This window comes from Oreochromis niloticus, linkage group LG10, assembly GCF_001858045.2.
Source record: "Oreochromis niloticus isolate F11D_XX linkage group LG10, O_niloticus_UMD_NMBU, whole genome shotgun sequence".
NCBI classification, from domain to species: Eukaryota; Metazoa; Chordata; class Actinopteri; order Cichliformes; family Cichlidae; genus Oreochromis; species Oreochromis niloticus.
In genome coordinates, this window is record NC_031975.2 from 11,782,387 (window position 1) to 11,803,544 (window position 21,158).

At 42.3% G+C, this 21,158-nt stretch overlaps 1 protein-coding gene and 1 long non-coding RNA gene across 3 annotated transcripts in view; one reads left to right on the plus strand and one right to left on the minus strand.

Moving 5' to 3' along the window:
• LOC109203878 (uncharacterized) overlaps nt 1-4,563 on the plus strand; it is a 45,494-nt gene extending 40,931 nt beyond the window's left edge. For both annotated transcript variants that reach the window (XR_002063544.2, XR_003221966.1), the window contains exons 5-6: nt 898-1,063; nt 4,383-4,563. This is a non-coding gene — a long non-coding RNA (uncharacterized LOC109203878). The remainder of the gene's footprint in view (nt 1-897; nt 1,064-4,382) is intronic.
• On the minus strand, nt 3,053-21,158 carry c2cd2l (c2cd2 like). Its single transcript, XM_013272315.3, is given in 16 exon segments — nt 3,053-3,374; nt 3,377-3,510; nt 4,402-4,615; nt 5,089-5,222; nt 5,566-5,664; nt 5,775-5,946; nt 6,477-6,598; nt 6,847-6,911; nt 7,614-7,746; nt 7,835-7,934; nt 8,062-8,169; nt 8,779-8,889; nt 9,208-9,327; nt 9,424-9,519; nt 20,123-20,561; nt 20,835-21,158. Coding segments are annotated over 15 exon segments (2,070 nt in total). The 5' UTR covers nt 20,477-20,561; nt 20,835-21,158; the 3' UTR covers nt 3,053-3,266.

The window sequence follows — 21,158 nt, forward strand, 5'->3', positions numbered from 1 at the left end:
TCCCCCACTGCATCCAAACAAAGACCTATTGACCTGAATGCCTTCTACTGCAGGTCTGAAAGGAATTCCTTTGTGCTCTTCTCAAACTTAACAACAGCAGTCCCCATCTTTATCATCCTCAGATATTTAAACTAAGAACAAGTTTAATGGCCATACAGTATGTGAGTGCCTTACTCTGTACTATGTGTCCCGTGTATAATTTGGTTTATATGCCATGAATGTATCTGGTCTGTCCTTTTTTAGCTAATCACAGCCGGAACCACATTTCTTTTGTGCACATTTTCAAGTAAATTTGATTTTGATGAAAACATAACTGAGAGCCAGCAAGCAGCATTAGCAGACTAAACAATTACTTAGTGCCCCCAAGCTAGCAGACAACCCCCACCAAGACCGCATGAAATGCCACACAAGACAGGTTAATCGATGTATTTTTGTGTGTGAAATATCAATAGTAATTGTACAAGTGAAAGTTACATATTGTTACTATTTTATTAGCAGACTGGTGCCTTAATGCCACTGGTTTAATCATTTTCACTGTTGGAGCTGGGATCATGTTCAAAACACTGTGTTTCAAAGTAGGTCAAAGTGCCACAAAAACATACTAGGTATTTATCATTAACATTCACTTACAATGACATCTTTCAGTTCACTGAAAGTGTAGCGTAGCTGTGCAGACACCACAGGCATTATTTTTGGTAACCTGCTGTTAGAAACTGACTAGGAGGATAAGTATCATGAGGGTTATGTTCAATTCTTTCTGGCTTTGTGTAGTCCCAGTGCCCTAATGGATAAGGCACTGGCCTCCTAAGCCAGGGATTGTGGGTTTGAGTCTCATCTGGGGTGTGTATGAACAGAGTGGAGCTGTGGATTGAAACCATCCCCTGCTATGTCTTTTAGAGAACTGGATCCTTTGAAATGTCATCCAAGAACAGGCTACTCCCCAAAGACGCAGAGAAGCAACCCTCTTGCCCGCCAAAAAAGACCCCAATGGATACAAGGACAAGCACCCCTGCCGACTGGTTCAATCCCTGGCTGCTCCAGTCTTCTTGTCAAATATCCTTGGGTAAGATACTAACTCCAAGTTGTTCTCCGATGTATTCATATGTGTCTAAATGTTAGATAGAAAGCACTTAAGCATAGGAAAAAAGTAAATGGGTGAATGATGCAGGTTTAATTAAGAGCTTTGTTTGCAAAAACAGTTTTGTTTTTCTAAAAATCCACTGATTGCTGGTTTATTTGAGTTCTTTCCAGCAATCTAGTTAGCCATGACAGTGGTTTTGGTAGATGTATAATTTAAAAGCATTAGTTCAAGCACAGACAATATTTAGTTAACATTGGCGGTGCTGAGATGAGATATTGGTGATGGGTTTAGTTGGAGGTTATGGCCTCAAAATCAAATTCTGCTCAAGTTGTCCTAAAATCTTGGGCCCATTCTGGTGTTGCTAGTCAGCGAAGACAATGAAATGCAGGGAAGAGCCACAAAGAAGCAAACTTATTAGCACATGTAAGTTAACTGCAGGTACAGGAAGTTACGTTCTTTTAATGTTACACTGTAGCCCATGCGCCTTTACAGACATGCAAGTGCATCATAAAAAGGAACCTCTTATGGTTTATTGAAAATACAATGAACGGACTCAGGTACAAAGATGATGCTTAAAAAATAATTTATTTGCAATAAATTAAATATTTAAAATATAACAGAAGTCATCGATTTTGCAGCCACTTTTCGTTTCACAATACAGCCACAAATCTTTATTCATAACGTTTGCTTTATGTGCCTTTAGATGAATTGTTTTGTAAAGCCCATGCCCCTCGACAACAGAGCCTCCACCTCCACCCCTTTCAAAATCCTTTTATTAAAAAAAGAATTATAATTAAAAAAACCAACCATTTATTAAGTTTGTTTTTTCTGAAGTCTCATAGTTAATGCAGATTATTTTCATGTTTTCAGACAAGGCTCAATTGGCCCTAAAACATATGTACAACTTCACATACTGGATCTATTTGCCTTCAAAGTATGCAAACGCTTTCTTAAAACCTGTGGCTGCTAGTAGATTTCATTAAAACCCTGAGTACCGTATTTCAACTCTACCCCACACCGAGTCCTCTTGCTTTGCCTGAGCACAGCATTAGTGAACACTGAGACACACCAATCTCCTTTTTTTAAATATAAACTGCAGAAATAGTTTAGTGTGGCTTACATATATCTAAAAAATATTACATTATAATAACAATCCCAAATGTTCACACAGGAAATGCTTTACTATATTAGTTCATTATTAGGAACTAATCACATGTCAGCATTCTCTGCAAACGATTTCACCCGCAACCCTTTTGAGGCATTTAACACAACATGTCCTGCACAGTAATGATCGCTATTACAACAATGAAGTCTGTAGAAGCACGAGAAGAGGAGAGCACGCCTGATCGCGTTGCTGTTTTCCCCCCGACAGAAGACTGTGAGGCTTTCAAAAGTTTAAAAATCACCTTCTGGCTTGATAAATAAGGTGGCTGGTTAGATTTTCAAAAGTAAAGTGAAGATATGATACTCCAGAGAAAGCACCTTTGTAAAAATAAAAGTACAATATGATCTTTTCGGGTTTTTATATAAGATACAACATTTAACATTATTCTAAAGCCAATGTCGAAGCAATCATGAATGGACATTATAGCTAGATCAAGACAACTTACTTAAACTATGTGTTGAAAATTACATTTGTATAGAAAACACACCTTAATGTCTCTATATTATAGTGTAACGCAGCTATGATGACTAGTTGTAGGGGTTCAAATAAATAGCACTTGTTTAGTGAGTCCAACATATTAATAAATTACACTTTAACAACCAGCACATTTTTTACATGTGCTGTTAAAAAAAATAAAAAGTCAAAAGTGCAACCAAGAGCATAGTGGCATTTTACATCATTAAAATGTTTTGGAGCGTTTTCACCACCAGTGCCAGTCCAACAAGCCCAGAAGCATGGAACATTTCTTTGTAGCTATTCCCCTCTCCTCCACCGAGCAGCAGATTTCTCCTCAAATTTAACAACAATTCAGAGTCAGCGATGTGATTAAATGAGACTTCTGTCCTGAAAGTGCAATCATTTCTATCCAGAGGGGAGCTCTCCCAGAGGTATCCTCCTTTAAAGCTGTGCAGTTGACAACCCACCTGGGGGCGCTCAGCCTGTCAAAGACCGTGTTGAAGTGTAGTGATAACAGAGAACGCTCTCAGGATGACTCGTGTCCATGTCTGCTGGCCTCGAGAATTAGTTATCCAGTGCGCTTGCTCCTCCGTTGGCAGCCTTGCCTTTTGATTTGCCAGAAGAGCGGAAGGAGAAGCGTTTGATGAGGCGCCGGGAGAAGCTGCCAGACTTTTACGGCTGATGTTTGGTGCGGCGGCGAAGTTATTGCCCAAGTTGGAGATGTCTTCGTGGGACTGGCTGAGGCAGGACTCTTTCTCTCGATGTCTTCTGCGGAAAAGCAGCTTCGTCCCGCTCTGCAAAAAGCCCACTGCAGGAAACATCGTGGAGTTATTACTAGTTTCACAAATGAATTCAATTATTTCACAACATACATGACAAACAATCCATGCATTTTTGCGACAGGCTGCTGATAACAAAGTGCCTGAAGACATCATCTAAAACTGGCTCTCTAAGTTCTCTGTCATGTGTAGACACAACACTGACTCATCCCTTGAGTTTGGAGCCTTTTATTGGGTGAGCAATTCATAGGTCAGTGTAACGTAGCTTACCAAATTCTAAGAACTGGACTGAAAATGACTGAAGAAGCAGAAAATGTCCAAAGGAAACTTTGAAAGACCTTCAGAAAGGTCGAATAACTATTGTTAAAAAGCACTTTGAAAATACAGCAAAGTCTGGCTCCTGGGAAGCAAAATATAAAGAAATTAGGGGTGGCTTACTATACTTATTACTGCTTCTCCCACTCCTCTGCATCACCATTCAAATTTAATTATACTGCATGAAAAAAATAAATTAAATTACAAACAAACACACATTAGTTTGGTTTTGTAGATGCTGCAGTATGGCCTCTAGAGGGCAGCAGCAATAGAGGAAATGACTGTGTTAAATCTGTGAATTGAACCTGAAGTTCTGATGTTACGTAAGGCTATGAAATATTTGTTTGCATATAAAATACACTGTGGCGTTTTTGATATAAAAAAAACAGTGAAACATGAAAATGAAATTTAAAAGCAAAACGTCTTTGAGACTGAAAAAAATGTAAAGCTGCTTTTGAAATGTTTTAATGACAAAAAAGAAACATATTTGAATAATTTACAGAATATTTCAATAGCTGAATAATGTTTTTACAGTTACGCTTTTCTCCGAGACGTTACTGAGAACTGGACCTCTGATTCTTTACAGCACAGACTGCCTGCGTTACCTTTATGGTCCTTGAGACTGCGGGTTTCCAAGGCACCAGTGGAGCCAGTATCTGATTCCACATCGTCCACAGAGGGACGCTCTGATACGTCAGAGGGCGTGGTTTCATCTGGGTCATGGTGACGCCCTGACCCGTAATGGTTGCCGTGCATGGCTGCGTCCATGGCTGCAGCGTAGCCACTTGATAATGCACAGTTATCTTCAGAGAGTGGAACCTGAAGCAGAGAAATGTATGTCATTACTGAAATTACACGCTATTACCCCGTATATGATGATTAAATTCAAATATACCACAGTGTGTGTATATGTGAGTACTCTCAGAGTATCACGATTATCAGCACACTTTCATTTAGCGAGGTTGTCGAGTGCTCCTGACACGTTTTCACAGATTCTCGGGCTAAAATCAGGTCAGAAGATTCTCATTCTTCTATAAAGTGGTCCATGGGGGGGGCTGTGGACTAAATTTAGATCACACTCATTCTGCCTGGCTCCTCGTTGTATTTTACAGTAGATTCCCAGTAGCAGTAGCAGCAGTTATTAAGGCTTACAGCTCATTTAATATAAAGACTGAAGGTTGGACTATTTCCTGTCAATCATTATACAGGTAACTGATGACCATAAAATAGCTGAAGTTTTCAAATCAAACTCAAAGCACGTGTCTAGAAAGACGCCGTATTCACTCTCTGACCTTTGACACGCCCGAGATGATTAGCGTGCTCCTTTTCGTCGGTGTCTTCCGTGCTGCCCTGGACGCAGACTCTGTCAGCTGCCGTATGGCGGTTTCTGCAACAGGATCCAGGCCATTAGAGAGGCGGCTGCTCTCTGAGCAACAAAAAACACAAATATGTAAATCAGCACTATACTAGCAGACCATCTATTTTTTTTTTATATATTGCTGAATTAACTGGTGTTGCACTACATATCAGTTTGTGCTTATCTTTTATCTGTTTTGTGTCAGCGATTAGCTTCCCGGTTCACCAAAAACAGCACGTAACTCCAACCCGTGTGCGAGTTATGTGATGCTTTTGAAAAGGATTACCTGCACGGAGCACACGATGCGTACTCAGAGTGCATTCCTCTCGACTCGTGTTACTCTGCTGCGTGTTGCTTATCCTACTTTGCATCTGTTATGTAAAACAAATCTGGTTTTCAGGGTAGAACTCACTGCTCGGGTTGGGGCTGCTGCTCCTTCTGCTATCAGGCAGGACGGTGGGTTTCTTCTCATTCACCTCCACTTTAGACGGAGAACGCAACGGGGAGTCACCTGGAAGGGAACGCTGCTATTTCATTTCTTATTATTAACACTGCTAAAAAAAACTCATCAGGCACCTGCCCTGCCTGGTTTGGTGACATGCTTTGCCTTGTCAAACGCACCTGGACTGCGATCGAGTTTAGGTCGGGATTGGACCGTCGTGACGGTGGTGACGATGGTTCCGTCTGGCATGATGGTTCGGTCCACGTCAACTTTCTTGGTGGGGGTGAGAGAGGAGCGAAGTAGCAGAGCTCTGTGGGCACTGCTAGGCTCCTCTGTTTCTTGGTACAACAGCTGGAAGAGGGAAAAAAAAAAAACTGTATGCGCTTGGTTCTGCTGGAGGTTTCTTCCTGTTAAAAGGGAGTTTTTCCTTCCCACTGTCACCAAGTGCTTGCTCAAAGACGACTGCCTGATTGTTGGTCTTATATAAAGCACCTTAAGCCGACTGTTGCTGTGCTTTGGCTCTATATATAAATTGAAAATTAAGTTATTAAGTTATTAAAAAATGACAGCATTTGCCAAATGCATGTTTATACTAATTTTCTCTCTCTTTAAAGACAATGTGGACTACAAGAAAGGCAAAAAAAAAGCAACAAGTTGGCTGCTGGAAAGTCTACAAGAGATCTGACACAGCGATCATAAGAATGACAATGGATTTTGTATGAGCTGTTACACAACACTGCCTCTTTCGTTGGGAATCTTTGATAAAGTCCAGATCAAGATAATAAACCGTAATGCAACTTTCGTTCTGCGTCAAAGCACAAGTAAGAATTTCAAACACTTCCCTACACTCTTACAAAAATCGAACTCGTCTGGTCACTCACCTCAGCGGTGATGACAGCGTTTGGCGTTGAGTCTTGGCCAGACCTCATGGACAATACGTGCTGCCCAGTGGGAACTTTCCCCTGGATGTCCAAGGCAATAGAGGCGTGACCCGGCAGGAATTCTAATCACATTTAAACACAAAAAGAATATAAACAATTGTACAAAAAGCAAAAAGGTCTTTCCTTTTACTGTAGTTCTGAGGCCAAAAAAAACGAGCCTCCCCAGACATCACAAAATGCTAACAAAGACAGTGAGTCTGCCAGTACTGCATTTTCAGCACTGATGACTCTGCTTAAGCTGTAATATGTTCCTGCTGATCAGGTTTCTGAGAAGCAGCCAGTAGTAAATTGCTATTGAACTATGCCTTACGTTCCCGTTTGCCGCTCCGCTCCAGAAGTCTCACTCTCAGCTCTTTGGTTTCTGGGCCCAGCTCCCTTCAAACACACAGGAAACAAATGAGTTAGCATTACAGTGAAACTCCATTATCCAAGTATTATTATTTCGATTAAATAAGTTTCTTTCTATAGCCATTACTTCTCTGGAAAATTAATACTAATAAAAATATTTTAACTACTTGATTGTGACTGTGAGATTATGGGCTGAAGAAATTAATGTTGTTAAATCTTAATTGGAGCATTAAAATAAAAGATCCCCAAAACTGTTGCAACTTTAGAAGGAGTTTAGAAGAAAATATTGTGGTCTTGTAGGACTCACTCACAGCTAGAAGCTTTAATGTTGACCTATTATGCTTTCCCTTGTTTTCTGTACTATATATGCTGTCACAGAGGTGGAGGCTCATGCTAACTTGACCAAAAGTTTCATAATGAGGTCTAGTCTTCAGATCAGGCTTTAACACCCAGTTTCAGACATTTCTTTCTACTCTTGGATTTGTGAGGGAGAGCTCTGGCTGCGAGCACAGCAGCTCCACCACCTGCTGTTCAGACCTTCTGGTTGTAAGGTGCAGCCAATCAGAAGAAACGAGGATTATTTTAAACTGTGAATCATGCAAAGCTGCTCTAGCAAAGTGCAGGAATAAAATGGGGGCTGCAAATGAAGCCAATAGGTCGCCTGCAAATGCATCACAATCATTATACCCTGAATCTAACATGAATCTGGTTTCTAACATGGCAGCTTACAGAGTAATATCTTCACTCCATTCGAGTGCAGCATTGGCACTGCTGGGCACAGGCAGGAAGCGGGTTGTTCTCTCTGTAGACGGTTGGTCCAGGCTCAGGACACAGCACAGCTCCCCTGATTTAGACCACTGACCTGCAAAACACACGATGACGCAATGAGACTTCGGTAATCAGCAGGAAGCTGTGCGGAAATGATCTGACGCTGGGGGAAAATATCTGACCTTTACTTAAGGTCGCCCTGAGCTGCCGGAGGAGTAGTCGTCTCACCAAGACACTCTGGGATACAGAGTTTAATCCCACTGAGAGACTGTCCATGGGGGCCTGGGAGTGTGCAGAAAGGGGGGTGGAGAGCTCAACAGTGAAACAGCTTTAAGCACATCATCTTTTTTATTATATAATATATACACCTTTTAGTTATTTGTCTCATTAAAGGCAGTAAATTTCTCACCAAAGGACTGGACGTCCTGAGATTGAGGACCATGGCTGGCTGAGTGCTGAACAGAGTATCTTCTATCAGACCCTTAATTGTGTCTATGTCTGCTTCACCTTCAGTGCCCTGTGAAGAAAAAACTACACTTATTACTCAGTAATGGCTAACCAACACCCGCTGAACCAAACTAACTACAGTCACAAATTGAGGGTTTATTTATTTCATCTCAATTCTAACAGGATCCCAAAGGAAAAAAATACTGTAGCTTTAATCTGAAAGCATTTTCACCTCTGTGGGGCTGAACCAGCCTTGATACTTCACTCACACTGGGCTTGCTACACCGTATAAAACATAGGCTTTTTATATTCCCCTACGGTGGACGTCATTAGTCAACACAATGTCTTATGCTAAGTATTTGTTTCCTTTTTATTTTATTAACGTTGTTACTTCCTCAGACAAATGCATTTAATGGCATGCCCATTTATATAACAATATTACAGAACGGCACTTCCTTCGTGACTCATCATGGGTTTAATGGGATGGAAAGTCACTTGCATGCAAAACAGCACATGCTGATTTACGAAGAAGACAAATTAGCAACGGGAAATTTTTTAATGTGCGTTTCCTTTTTTTTTTCTTTTTTTAATAACACATGCATGCTTTTAATTTGAAAAATGGGACAGTCACTGACAGCAGTGACATCAAATTAGTGCCATTAGTGGTAAGCGTTCCCACCCGTCTCTGCAGCTTGCATGGAGAGACGGTCAGAGAAAACGACGGCTGCTTGGAAAGACTCCAGGATATCAGCAGCCCCTCATCCTCCACCTCCTCCAGGCACGCCACAACCTGATGGAGGTAGACGGAGCAGGGGGGCAGGGACGGATAGAAAATAGTAACAGGCAGTTATAACATAACACATAATCTCTGTGCAGCGAATTGTCATTAATAAATAATAGTCTTACTTTACAATGCATCAGGTAACAGGTAGCAGAAAAACATTTCACATTTAATGACCACTGCAATGAGGGCACAGATGACATGCGACTGTCTGTGTAAATTTTCACATTTGAATAACAATGCAAATCATGCTCTGACATTTGTTTTTTTAAAGGTCTGGTCTCCCGTGTACAAATAGCTAAAATCCAGGTGCAGTGCTTCAGGTACCTTTGCCACCACAGGTGCTATAGTGATCTGATAGGTGTCCATGGAAATGGCAGCTGGCGACTGCTGGGTGACCGTCACGGGTAACGTGACCCTGTCTACTGAACAATTACAGTGCAAAATCTGCAAAATAAAAAGAGAGGAGGACAAATACTCATGCACACATACGCTCAAAATGCACTGCTCCAGATGTCACAGGTATAAGCAAAGATTACTAACCATTCGGTTTGCTGACTGGTCAGTGCAGCTCACGCTTTCTATTGCAGAGGCAGCACTTATCTGGAGGCTGCTGTCAAAAGTGATCTGAATGGAGCTCTGGCAGAGACAGAGGAAGAGAAAAATGTCCCAAACATTACACACGAGAAAGAGAAAAGAGACTTGGAGATGACAAAAGATGTAACAGTGCAGGGATACAGCCTTAAATGCAGCTGACTAGCAGCTGGGTATGTGGAACTTGCTTTATGGATCTTTGATCATATCATAAAGTAAAATGCTAATTAATCCTGGTATTTAATGCATTTAAACAGTATCTGCTCGCATAGCTCTTCCTAGATAGACACTCACATAAGACAGTGACTGTGTCGTTCACATGTTGCTCATATAATGCAGTCTTTAAAAAGTAAGAACTACTGTTTGTTCCTGTTTGTACACTTCCCTGTTAAAGCAACCACACTGTCTTTGCAGAAGCCAAAATGTTCCTTATAGCTGTAGTAACCACTACACACAAGTTACTTAAGTTACAAGGTGCAAGTGAAAAGACTGATAGTAGAATTCACATATATCTATAGTCACTCTTGTAAGTGCTATACGGCTATAAAAAGGCCATGCTGAACAAATGCATGCAAATGCATTATTGAATTTACAGTTCACGGCCGACCACAACTGTGATTTAAGCCCAGGCAGCTGCATGGATTAGTGGGCTCAAATGAAAAATATCCGGAAATACTAGCAAAAAAACCCAAGACATGTAGTGGTAATTGTGTTAATAATAAATTATTATAAGGTTTTATATAATCCTTTTTTTGTAATCCTTCAGAAGTTGGGAGATTTAATGCTCCTGGCTGCTGAGAAAACCCCATGTCTCCGACCTCGTAGCAGCATCTATTTATCAAGTCGGTGCTTACTCAAGCTTACAGCCGGGCACGTTTTCCTGTGTGGAGGACAGCCCTAACAAGAGGAAGAAGCAACTCGGTTTTAAGAAAAGATTCAGCACAATCGCACGGGCACAGCGGTGACCTACTATCACTATGTGTGCGTGTGTGCCAGAAGATCTGTTTTACTGGACAGCTTTAACTGAGAAGTGCGAGAAAACAAAATCCCCTATTGTCATAGCATATGTTCCACTAGGTCCAAGTCCAATCTGTATCAAACACAACAGCGGAGGCGGGGCAGAGGTGGGAGGATGATATAACAAAGTTTGTGGTGTGCGTGCGAGTGTGTGTCTGTGTGTGTGTCACTTATTGCAGCCAGAAGGGCAGGAAGCCAAGTGCAATGCCGCAAGCTTACGTAGGTTCCCCTGGACTAACACTGCAGTCACATGACCGCAGCGTACAACTGGCTGTGTTTACTTCGGTTGGCTGGAGCCTCTAAAACTGCTCAGTCACCCAACTGTTCATTTGGTTTAAAGTGCAGAGCAAATATGATATATCAGATTGAGAAATACAGCTTAAACCCTGTCTGTGTCGCTGCAGGCGGACACATTAGCATCTTTGCCATGGAACTAAATGGAGTCATCCAGCAGAAATTATTACGAGGAAGGCACAGCAAAGTCCATTTTTTTAGACTGCTTTTACAACATTTTGCCTGTATTAGATGGCTTCTAGTGTAATTATAGAGTAAATATGAGAAGACAGGCAACAAAGCCGCCTGGAGTGAAATGAGGACATCACACTTTGATCGCCACCAGAAAACAAAAAAACACCCTCGAATCCAGAGTCAGATTTCTGGCGAGTCAAACTGCACTTACAGCACAGATTCATGTTTGTGTGCAGCAAACTTGCTAATCCGTGTTGAAAGGAAACTGACAAATTTCCTTTTTTTTCTTTTGCAAATGACTTCAGTAAACATGGCAGCAAAATATTGCCAGCATGTGTCAATCACTCATCATTCATAGGGAAAAGAAGGCTGGCTCGCTCCAGCTTTGTTCATGATTTCGGTTAAAAATCATTTGCTATTCTTATCTTTTTTCCAGCACTATCCGTTTTTGGGTTTGTTGTAAGATGTGCCTGAAAAATTATTATGGGAAAATATTCAGCCATTATCGTTTACTGTATTTTAGCAAGTTAATAGAATATCTAATTAGTGGTAGGTTTATGGTTTCTCTTCCTTCCAGGGAGTTTACACTCATTGGCTTTATAGGGAGCCATCTGCTGCACTGTGGTGTTTTGTATCCTCCTTGGCAAAGGCTACAGACCTCATTTTGTCATGGAGAGGGCAGTGCTAGTAGCATGGCCACTGATTTGTCCTTGTGATCCACCGCTGCTCAACAGAGTGTATGTGAGGGGTATTTCTGGGTAGAGACAGTTCCTGAGGACATCCATAGTGTCACTTCAGGTTTGTCAGCGTCCCCCCCTTTGGGTCTAACTGGCTGAACGCCTCTGAAAAGCATGTGGGTCAACCAGAAATACACTCCCCCATGGCTTCTGATGACCCTCATTTTCCTTCCCTATATTTTACGTTATCTGAGCTTCCTGCTACAACAATGTTCGTGCACAGGAATTAGTTAAAAGAAAAAACATACATGAAAATTATTATTGATGTAATTACTCGAAATGGCAAAATAACAGACAGCGTCTGTGTGAGGGCAATGTCAACAAACTGAATGCATGCATGCTGCCATACTAAAAACAGCCAGAGGGGTACACCTTGGACAGCTCTCCGTGCAGCCCTATGATGGACCATGATGGACACGGAGAGACAGACAAGCGTTAGCTCTACAAATGGAACTATATATACTGTCTCCACTTCTTCTATCAATAATGCAACAAAAATTTGCATTTTTTGTATAGACTGTATAAAAGATGGATGGAGCCACTGTGACTTTACCCACTGCTTGCTATGAAGCCTCGATCTGGGTAGTTTTTACTATCACCATCTGAAATTGGATGTGACAGGTTAGGGGTGTATCTGACTGAGAAACAAAGGAAACTGTAAGCCCATTAGCTAATTAGTTGAAGCTGATCCTAGATAATTGTCTTTCTAAATGTTAGAATTGAACAGAATTTACAAAATGGACTTCATGTTCTATTTAACATACCTGACACTAGCCACTAAGCTGAGATTTTTACTGACATCATAGAGCAAGCAGGCACACCTAGAAGTCTTTTTGCAACCAGAGGAGTCGCTCCCTGTTCCCCATTAAAAAGACCATCATTTTTTTATATTGTCTACTATTTTTTTCTACAGCTTTATTGCTTCATTATCTCACAAGCTATAAATCTGGAAGTGAGAGTACAAAGAGAGGGAGTTCGTGAGGTTTCTCCAAAAACCAAATGGCTAACATGTGAGATCAACATGCTGTTGTCAGTACTTTTTTTTACTCTTTTATGAAAGCCATAGTTTTTTAGTCTGTTTTACAGTATACTGTTGTGCCAAAAGAATTTGCTACACTAGCTGCTCTACTTACAATAAAATGTCCAAATATATCAAACCTGTCCTTTTTACTAACCATTACCTATTCAATTACATGTTTTTTTTAAATATTTTTTAACTAATTCACTAGTTCGACATATACCAAATATCCATCCATCCATTTTCTTACACTCGCTTTTACGCTTAGCCCTCGCTTCACCACGACAGACCAGTACAGTGTTAACATCACTGCAGCCGCAGCACCAATTTGTCTGTCGACCTGCCGCTCCCCTCTCCCCTCACTTGTGAACAAGACCCAGAGATACTTAAATTCCTCCACTTGGGGCAGTAACACATCCCTGAGCAGGAGGGGATACTCCACCCTTCTCCGGCTGAGGACCATGGTCTCGGACCATGGTGCTGATTCTCATTCCTGCCTCTTCACAGTAGGCCAGTGTGAGCTAGATGCCACCACCTGATGAAGCCAACAGAACCAAATCATCTGCGAACAGCAGAGACAAGATTCTGAGACCATCCAAGTGGAAGCCTTCCGCCACTTGGCTACACCTTGAAATTCTGTCTATAAAAATTATGAACAGAATCAGTCACAAAGGGCAGCCCTGGTGGAGTCCAACACCCACCATGTGAAAGCTTTTACAGAGCCACTACGGTTACTATTACTACTATTATTACTACTAAAAGACTGATAGTACAATTCACATATATCTTTACTTACTCTTGTAAGTGCTATATGGCTATAAAGAGGCAGTGCTGAACAAATGCATGCAAATGCATTATTGAATTTACAGTTCATGGCTAACCACAATTGTGATTTAAGCCCAGGCAGCTCTGTGGATTAGTGCAGCGGTCCCCAACCCCCGAGCCATATAAAAATTATGAACAGAATCAGTCACAAAGGGCAGCCCTGGTGGAGTGTCCGAAAATACTGGCAAAAAAACCCAACACCCACCATGTGAAAGCTTTCACAGGTTTCACAGTAGTCCTGTGAAAAACTTAAGAGGAATTAAGAAAGGAACTAGCAGCCAGCTGCTGCTGATCAAATGCACTCCTGTGGACATACCAGCATTTTCACCCCAAGGTCAGAGCATGCAATGCTCAGACTATGCAAACCCAAGAACTACATCTCAGACTCTACAGGCATCAGGTAGCATGTTAAATGTTAAAAGTTCATGACAGTACAGCTAGAAAAAGACTGAACCAGTGTAGCTTGTTTGGAAGGGTTGCCAGGAGAAAGTCTTTCCTATTTAAAAAGAACATGGCAGCTTAGCTTTGCAAAGCTGCATCTGAACAAACCACAAGATTTCGGAAACAATGCCCTTTGGACAGATGAGACGTTTGCTCAAAATGCACCGCCACATTTGGAAAACACCTAACACAGCATATCAGCACAAACTCCTCATACCAACTGCCGAGCACGGTGATGGAGGGGTAATGATATGGGCTTTTGCACCCCCAACGTATGGGTACCCCGTAGTCTTTCAGTTCATAGTGAACTCCTCTGTATACCAAAGTATTCAAAACTTGGCTGAAATGTATCATGCAACAGATTTCAATCATAGCAGAATATCAACAAGAAAATTGGCTGAAAAAAAGAAAATTACCAAGGCTTTCCAACAGCCCAGTCGAAGTCCAGACCTCAAATCAATTCAATCTGAAGAAAGCTGTGCATAAACAAACGCCTGGAAACCTTGATGGACTGAAGCAGTTGTACAAAGTCAGCCTAAATTCCTCAAGAGTGATGTGAGAGAGTGATAATGATAAAAAAACGAGTGCTGCAAGTTATTACTTCTATAGACTCTTTTAGAAACTACTGAATCAGGGAGTGTTCTTAGCTTTTGACGGGACTGCACCGAGTCCCATTAAAACTTTTTTCTGCAATATACCTAAGGATTGTAAAAAGTTGCAGTGAATCTGGAAAGACAGTAGTACTTTGAGTATCCAGTAATCCATCTTCACTTCAGAATTTGTTCAGGTACTATTAAATTTACATGTTGGATATTAGCTGTGCCTATTTAAATGCTGAGTCATAGCAGCCTCAGAAAGAAGTTGGCATAATAGTAGATTTTGGCTGTTCAAATAAAACTGGCTGGTGAAGATGGAGCTCATCATTAGCTCTGACTAAAGGATAAAAAGGTTGGTTTCCTGCACTATGGTATCAAATCAGCGCTGAGTGTTTAATGTCCCCTGTTGTTAAGAAGGAACCTACTTGAGAATAATCATAGGGCATTAATCATCTACCAGCAGCTCTCAGAGGGAGAAGAAGCGAACTGTGTCCTCAAGCTATTCACCAGACTCTTTATAATTGCAGATTGTGAATATACAGGGAGCTTCCTTCCCTGCAGATGTACGCTCGTTTTGTCCTCCCCTACCACTCAGTAATGATGGCTTGACAGCATGTGTCAGCTGCACACACAGGCTGCTGATGCCTTATGATCTGCACGTCTGGGGCGGCCAACCAGTCCAGTCCTTCAAGACTCCTCTACAAACTAATCCGGCCAGAGACATCTGAGTAGCTCCATATCAAGTCATTTCTTCCGAGGCAAGATTATATCCAGAGGCTCACACTGTAAATACCTCAACAGACAGGACATTTTTGCTGGGTAAACAACTGAGAACTGCATCATGGGATTACGCCCCAAAGCTACAGGAAGAGACCAAAAACACAGACATGCTGCTGCCGATGTTTAAATTAAACCATGCTACGCAGTTCATGTCAGATCAGACGTAGTTATAGTCGGTGTTATACGCAAGCGTTCGAGATTAATGTGCAGAATGTAAAAATCACTAGAATCTGACACAGGAAGACATCAGAGATGACATCCTTTTGTTAACATCGCAGCAATGAGCTGTAATGAAGCCTTGGGGCCCTCGCTGGACTACAAGGACAGACGAAGCGTGAGAAGGGGGTGGGGTGGAGCTGGTGGTAACAAGTATTAGTTACTGGGGCAAGAGGTAGACTCGGTGTGTCTTTTAAAACTGTGAAGAAGAATGAAGCACGGCTGGTGCTCCACCTGTTTATCCTGGGTTTGCAATTGTCTTCTCTAATCTATATCAGATACTGCGTGTCGGACACAGAAAATCAAACCTGATGGCTTTAAGTATCTGCAAAGAAAAAGCCAGACGGAGCAGGATACTAGCTTCTTTCTCTCCTCACACAACAGTCTATTTGGGTAGTATAAGCATTCTGAGCTGTGCCGTTCTGCAGCACAAATGTACTTTCAAGTCATATTACATTTAAATAAGTTGCCCTCATTAGCTGCCTCAACATCCTGCAATCTCACTACAAAAGGATGAGGCATTAGTATGAGGCATTTGTTGCCGTTTATGTAACAAGCCCAAACCCCGGTGTCAGTACTCAGCCTTCTGAATCTTTTTTTCTGTGTGTGTGTCTCATCTTGTTGTTTCAAATGCTGGACATCAGGGTCAGGGTTGGGTCTGCCCTCTGGAATGTTTTGCTACAAGGACAGAGCACTGTGACAACACTGAAAATGAGCAAAACAGCAAGAGGATTCCTGGCCTTACATCACTCCCCGCTGCAGTCAACAAAATATCGACAAGCACGCCCGAGTCAGCCTTCCGGGATGAGGGATGTTCAAAACTGCACAGTCACGTCACTGACACGTAGGAAGATATCAGGAAAAAAAAGACCCGAAGGCACTTTTTGTTTCGCTGATCTCTTTTCAATCTGGCAACAAGTGCCAAAATTTAAGAGTGCGTCAAACCAAAAACCTGCATTTTAAAATGTCAACTTTCACAATCGAGAGCAGCAAAGTCTTAAAAACTTTATGTGGTAAGGTCACAATAGCAGGCTAGATCACACTGCCTGTCATTTCAACTATTTTACTTCATAATTTGAGTATAAAACCAGTTTTCCCTGTATTAAGCTGAGGCACGTTCTCAAACTCAGAGTCAGGTGACATTTTAAGAATTTGTTGTTTCCCGACTTCAAGTGAGGTACACAACAGGAATTTTCGGGGACTGTTAGTATGTATAGATTAAAATAATTATTGGGAAAGAATAAATCAGTAAAAATACAACTTGCTGACTGGCAGGAGGTTTGATGAACCCTTTCTGTTGCTCCAACTTGACCTTGCATGCTCAGTCAGCTTGCCTTTATTTGGATACATTTCAGCATAGTAATTATTTAAAGACCTCTGTCACCATCAATCTTAAGTGCCGGAAAAGTACTTAGGTTAATGCTATAAAGGATTTGCGTACTAATCCCCACGATGACACTGAAGCACCACTTCCCCGGTGCTGTGTTCCTCCGGGGAAGCTCATGTTTTGCCCGATGTAGAAACACAATCATGCAAGTCAGAGGAGAATATGAGTCTTTGGGACCATAATATATGTTCCCGTGTCTGTTTTCAGAGCGGCCACAGAAACCTGCCTGGCAGGTGGCAGAGCCTCGCTGTATGCGCGAAGCAAAGAATGCGAGGCGACAAGTTTCTTGCCACTTAATGCTTGCCGTATCTCCACGTCTCCTTACAGCAGGTTTTTCCAGTCTGGTTTTTACGTGGGAGGTGAACATAATACAGCTAAGACGCAGTTAACTGGCTAATAGAACACGACACTACTTAATAATGAACAATTGAATAGTGTCACATCCAACGCACCTGTTGTGGATGTTAAAAAGGACACTATGGAGACCGAAGCATGTGCCCTTTAAGCTTCAAGACAAAGACTGCTTCTTAAATTACATCCTGTGGGTTTATCTTTGAAACAAGGCACACTGGTGGTGTGGTACTTAAGAGTAATGCTCAAAGGTTCATTAAGAAACTCACATTGATTTGCATACGGCCCAGACACATTTAGAACAACAGCTTGCTGTGTTTGCAGACAGTATGACTAGCAGATATTTTATTGTGATGAATGAACTCGGGAAGCTCTGGTTCACACACTCGAACACACAAACTAAACACCCCATGGACAAACACACACAGCCAGCTCGTCTCCGTGTCCTCCAACACTGACTTGCTTGCCCAGTGTTATAAAATCACCTCCCAGTGAACTTCAGACACTTTAATCACCCTTTTTCTGCACCTTTCTAGTCTAACTGAAAGTCCCTTCACTATGGTCTGAAAGCATTTCATAAGTTGACCGCACAGACCGCACTCACACAGTTCATGTGACTATAAATGAGCTATGAGCATGATGCTATTTATCTTTGAATTATTGTAAAATCATAAAACTTTTTATGAAGGTAAATACAGCACGCTCGGCACCTGGAAAGTCTATTGAAGAAACTGCCACTAAAGGCTCACCCAAGGTTCACGCCAGCGTTTGAGTGTCTTAGTAAATGAGAGTGTCAAAGGTCAAAGCAGATCAGCCAGCTGAGGTCATAGTAAGATAACTCGGCTGACAGCAATATAGTGAACAAAAAAGATCCAATAACCACAGGGACCTCTGACTACCAGCACAAAATGGGGTTATATGAAAGCAGGTATCGAAAGCTCAACAGACTTACTCTTGCATACAAAGTGCAGGGAATGTACACTTATCTGCCACTTTATTAAGTACACCTTTTGCCTTTAGAGCTGCCCAAATTCTCTATAGCATGGATTCCACAAGTGGCTGGAAACATTCCTCAGAGATTTTGGACCATGTTGACATGATAGCAGTTGATGCAGATTTATCAGCTGCTCATCCATGATGTGACTCTCCCATCCAACCGCATCTCAGAGGTACTCTGTTGGGTTGAGATCTGGTGACTATGGAGGTCATTTGAGTACAGTGAGCTCATTGTCGTGTTCAAGAGATCCGATTGAGATGTTCTGAGTTTTGTGACATAGTGAATTATCCTGGAAGTAACCATCATCAACAATACTTAAATGGGCTGTGGCATTTAAATGAAGTTCAGTTGTTACTAAGGGGCTCAAAGTGTGCCAATTGAGACTCATCAGACCAGAGCCTATATAATCTGTAGCCTCAGATTCCTGTTCTTAGCTGGCAGGAGAGGCTTGGTGTGGTCTTCTGCTGCTGTGGCCCGGAGATGCTCTTCTGCACACCTTGGTTGTAAGGAGTTGCTATTTGCATTATTGCTACCCCTCTATCAGCTTGAAGCAGTCTGACCATTTTCCTCTGACCTCTGGCATCAAAAAGGCATTTTTACCCGTCTGCCTTCAGCAACCACTCAGTTTGCTCAGTTTGAACTTCAGCAGGCTGTCTGTACCATGTCTGCATGCCGAAATGCTGCCATTTAATTGGCTAACAGGATGATAAGATATAGCTGAGCAGGTGTACCTAATAAAGTGACTGTGATTGTACCTCCAATTTAAAGAAATACAAGGCAAGCAGTGTTCAAAGCTCTGTGCTCTCATTTAGATGTTTAGATTCTTATCTGTCACATAAAGCCATTAATGACCTGAAACAGATGTTGAGGCCCTGATCCTGACTCATGGGGTCAGTCTGGGGTCACAAGGAAAGACAGAAAGGGAATCAGATGCCTGAAATACTCGGTTATGAAAACAGGTGATCTTTTAAAGAAAACCAAATACTTGCATTGCAATAATGTTAATCATATTATTTCTGAATAAATGCTCTCCTATGGAAGATGTTTACTCTGGACATCTGCAGATGAGCTCTCAATCAACAAAGGTTAGGTGACCCTCACGAATCAGAAAACAAGTGCTGTTTGTTGTAGATGTTCAATGCATGTGATTGATGTTGTCTGACCCCTTTAAACTCCCCGCCAACTCATCTCTCGATAAACACACATGGATTTAAAAGTGGGGGGTGTAGAGGAGCCACCTCCGTCTGACTTTGATTCACACAGATGAAAGAACGACTTAAAGGGAGAAAGACCTTTAGGAACACTGGACACAAAGTGGCAGGCTGTCTCCAGTGCAGAACCCACTGAATCAAACATTGATGTGTTAGGCTGCGTTATAACTGATGGCCAAGGTTATGAGCTGAAGGGAGGGTGACACAGCCATTCTTTTCATTCTGCCTCTTTCCCAATGTGATCAAACACACATCTACTTCTTCCCATGAGGGTATAAGACTATTTTTATGAGGTGTGGGTGTTACTGTGGCTGTGCTGACTGCTCTTGCGTCTCCACTCTTTTGTGCATTAAATCAGAGCTGTTACGCAAGGCTCTGCCCCCCATCCTCTTACCGATTAGACACTCCAACTCCCACACCTCCACCTCCTCTGCCTACACACACACTTCCAGCTGCACATGGGCACACTGACTGTAACAGCTCCTGCTTAACTATTTATGCCTCCACTTAATCGAGTAACCTCTTGTGCACACACACTGGCATGATGTTTAATCGTCTCTCTTGTTAAATATGATGTATTAAAAGCTTAAAGGTTTCAACTCACCCCATGCCTGCAAGCTTGCTCGTTCAGAGCCTTCACCCAGGTCCTCTGAAACAGCTCCCTGAAGGACTTGAAGGAGAACAGAGAGGTCAACAAGCCTTTAACCCCGGCCTCAGATGTGGGTCGTCCATCCCGGCCGGAGCGGAGCTTCAGCAGGAAGCCCCACAAAGCTCCGGCCAAGCTCTTATTGGGATGCTGCCTCCAGGCTGGGTCTCGGCTGTGTCGCTTTGCTGCCTTCCTGGCTCTCCACAGCCGCAGCACAGTCAGCGAGTACTGGAACAACCATCCCAGCACGATGACCAAAGAGGCGAGGAAGAGACCCACCAAGCACAGCCAGCTCAACTCCTGGAGCTCCATCACCGCCTCCAGCAGCCTCTCATATCATCAGCTCCAGATGGAAATAGCAGGACTGTGAGTGGTGAGCAGATCAGCTGCTTTCAGCCTGCGAGTGGCAGCAAACAGACGGTCGCGTTGATTAATGGAGAATTTACGCATTATAACTGAGGTATTTCCCCAGAACGCGAGGACACCGTGGTTATAACGACAAGAACCAATTTTCTTATTTTAGGTCAAAATAAAAACGTGTATTAAATTAAAATAAAGATGAGGCAGTATATTAAAAAACACTGCGTTTGCGCCATGCAGGTATATAAAACATGTATATGATATCTAATAATAATAATATAGAGAAAAGTCACATAACGTAGCTTCATACCAAGCTGAAGTTTAAGCGGTCCGAGCTGCAGGCTGCAGGTAATCGAAAACAAATGAAGCCGTGTTCATGGCGATATGGAGCGCTTCCAACAACAACTGTGTCTGTCCCATCTTCGAGCGCTCAGCGGTGCTTCAGTCTGTTTGTTGTCATCTGTCGATCCCAACACAAGCCTCCCGCTCTCCGCCTGTGCGCTACGGGCTCCGGCGCATTTAAAATCTCCGCTGGTCTCAGCTCCTTCCTCCGCAACCCCTCCGCGGCGATGATTTAACAAACAACAGCATCGGCAGACAGGTGGCGCTGCGGGGGACGGACTCAGCAACAAAA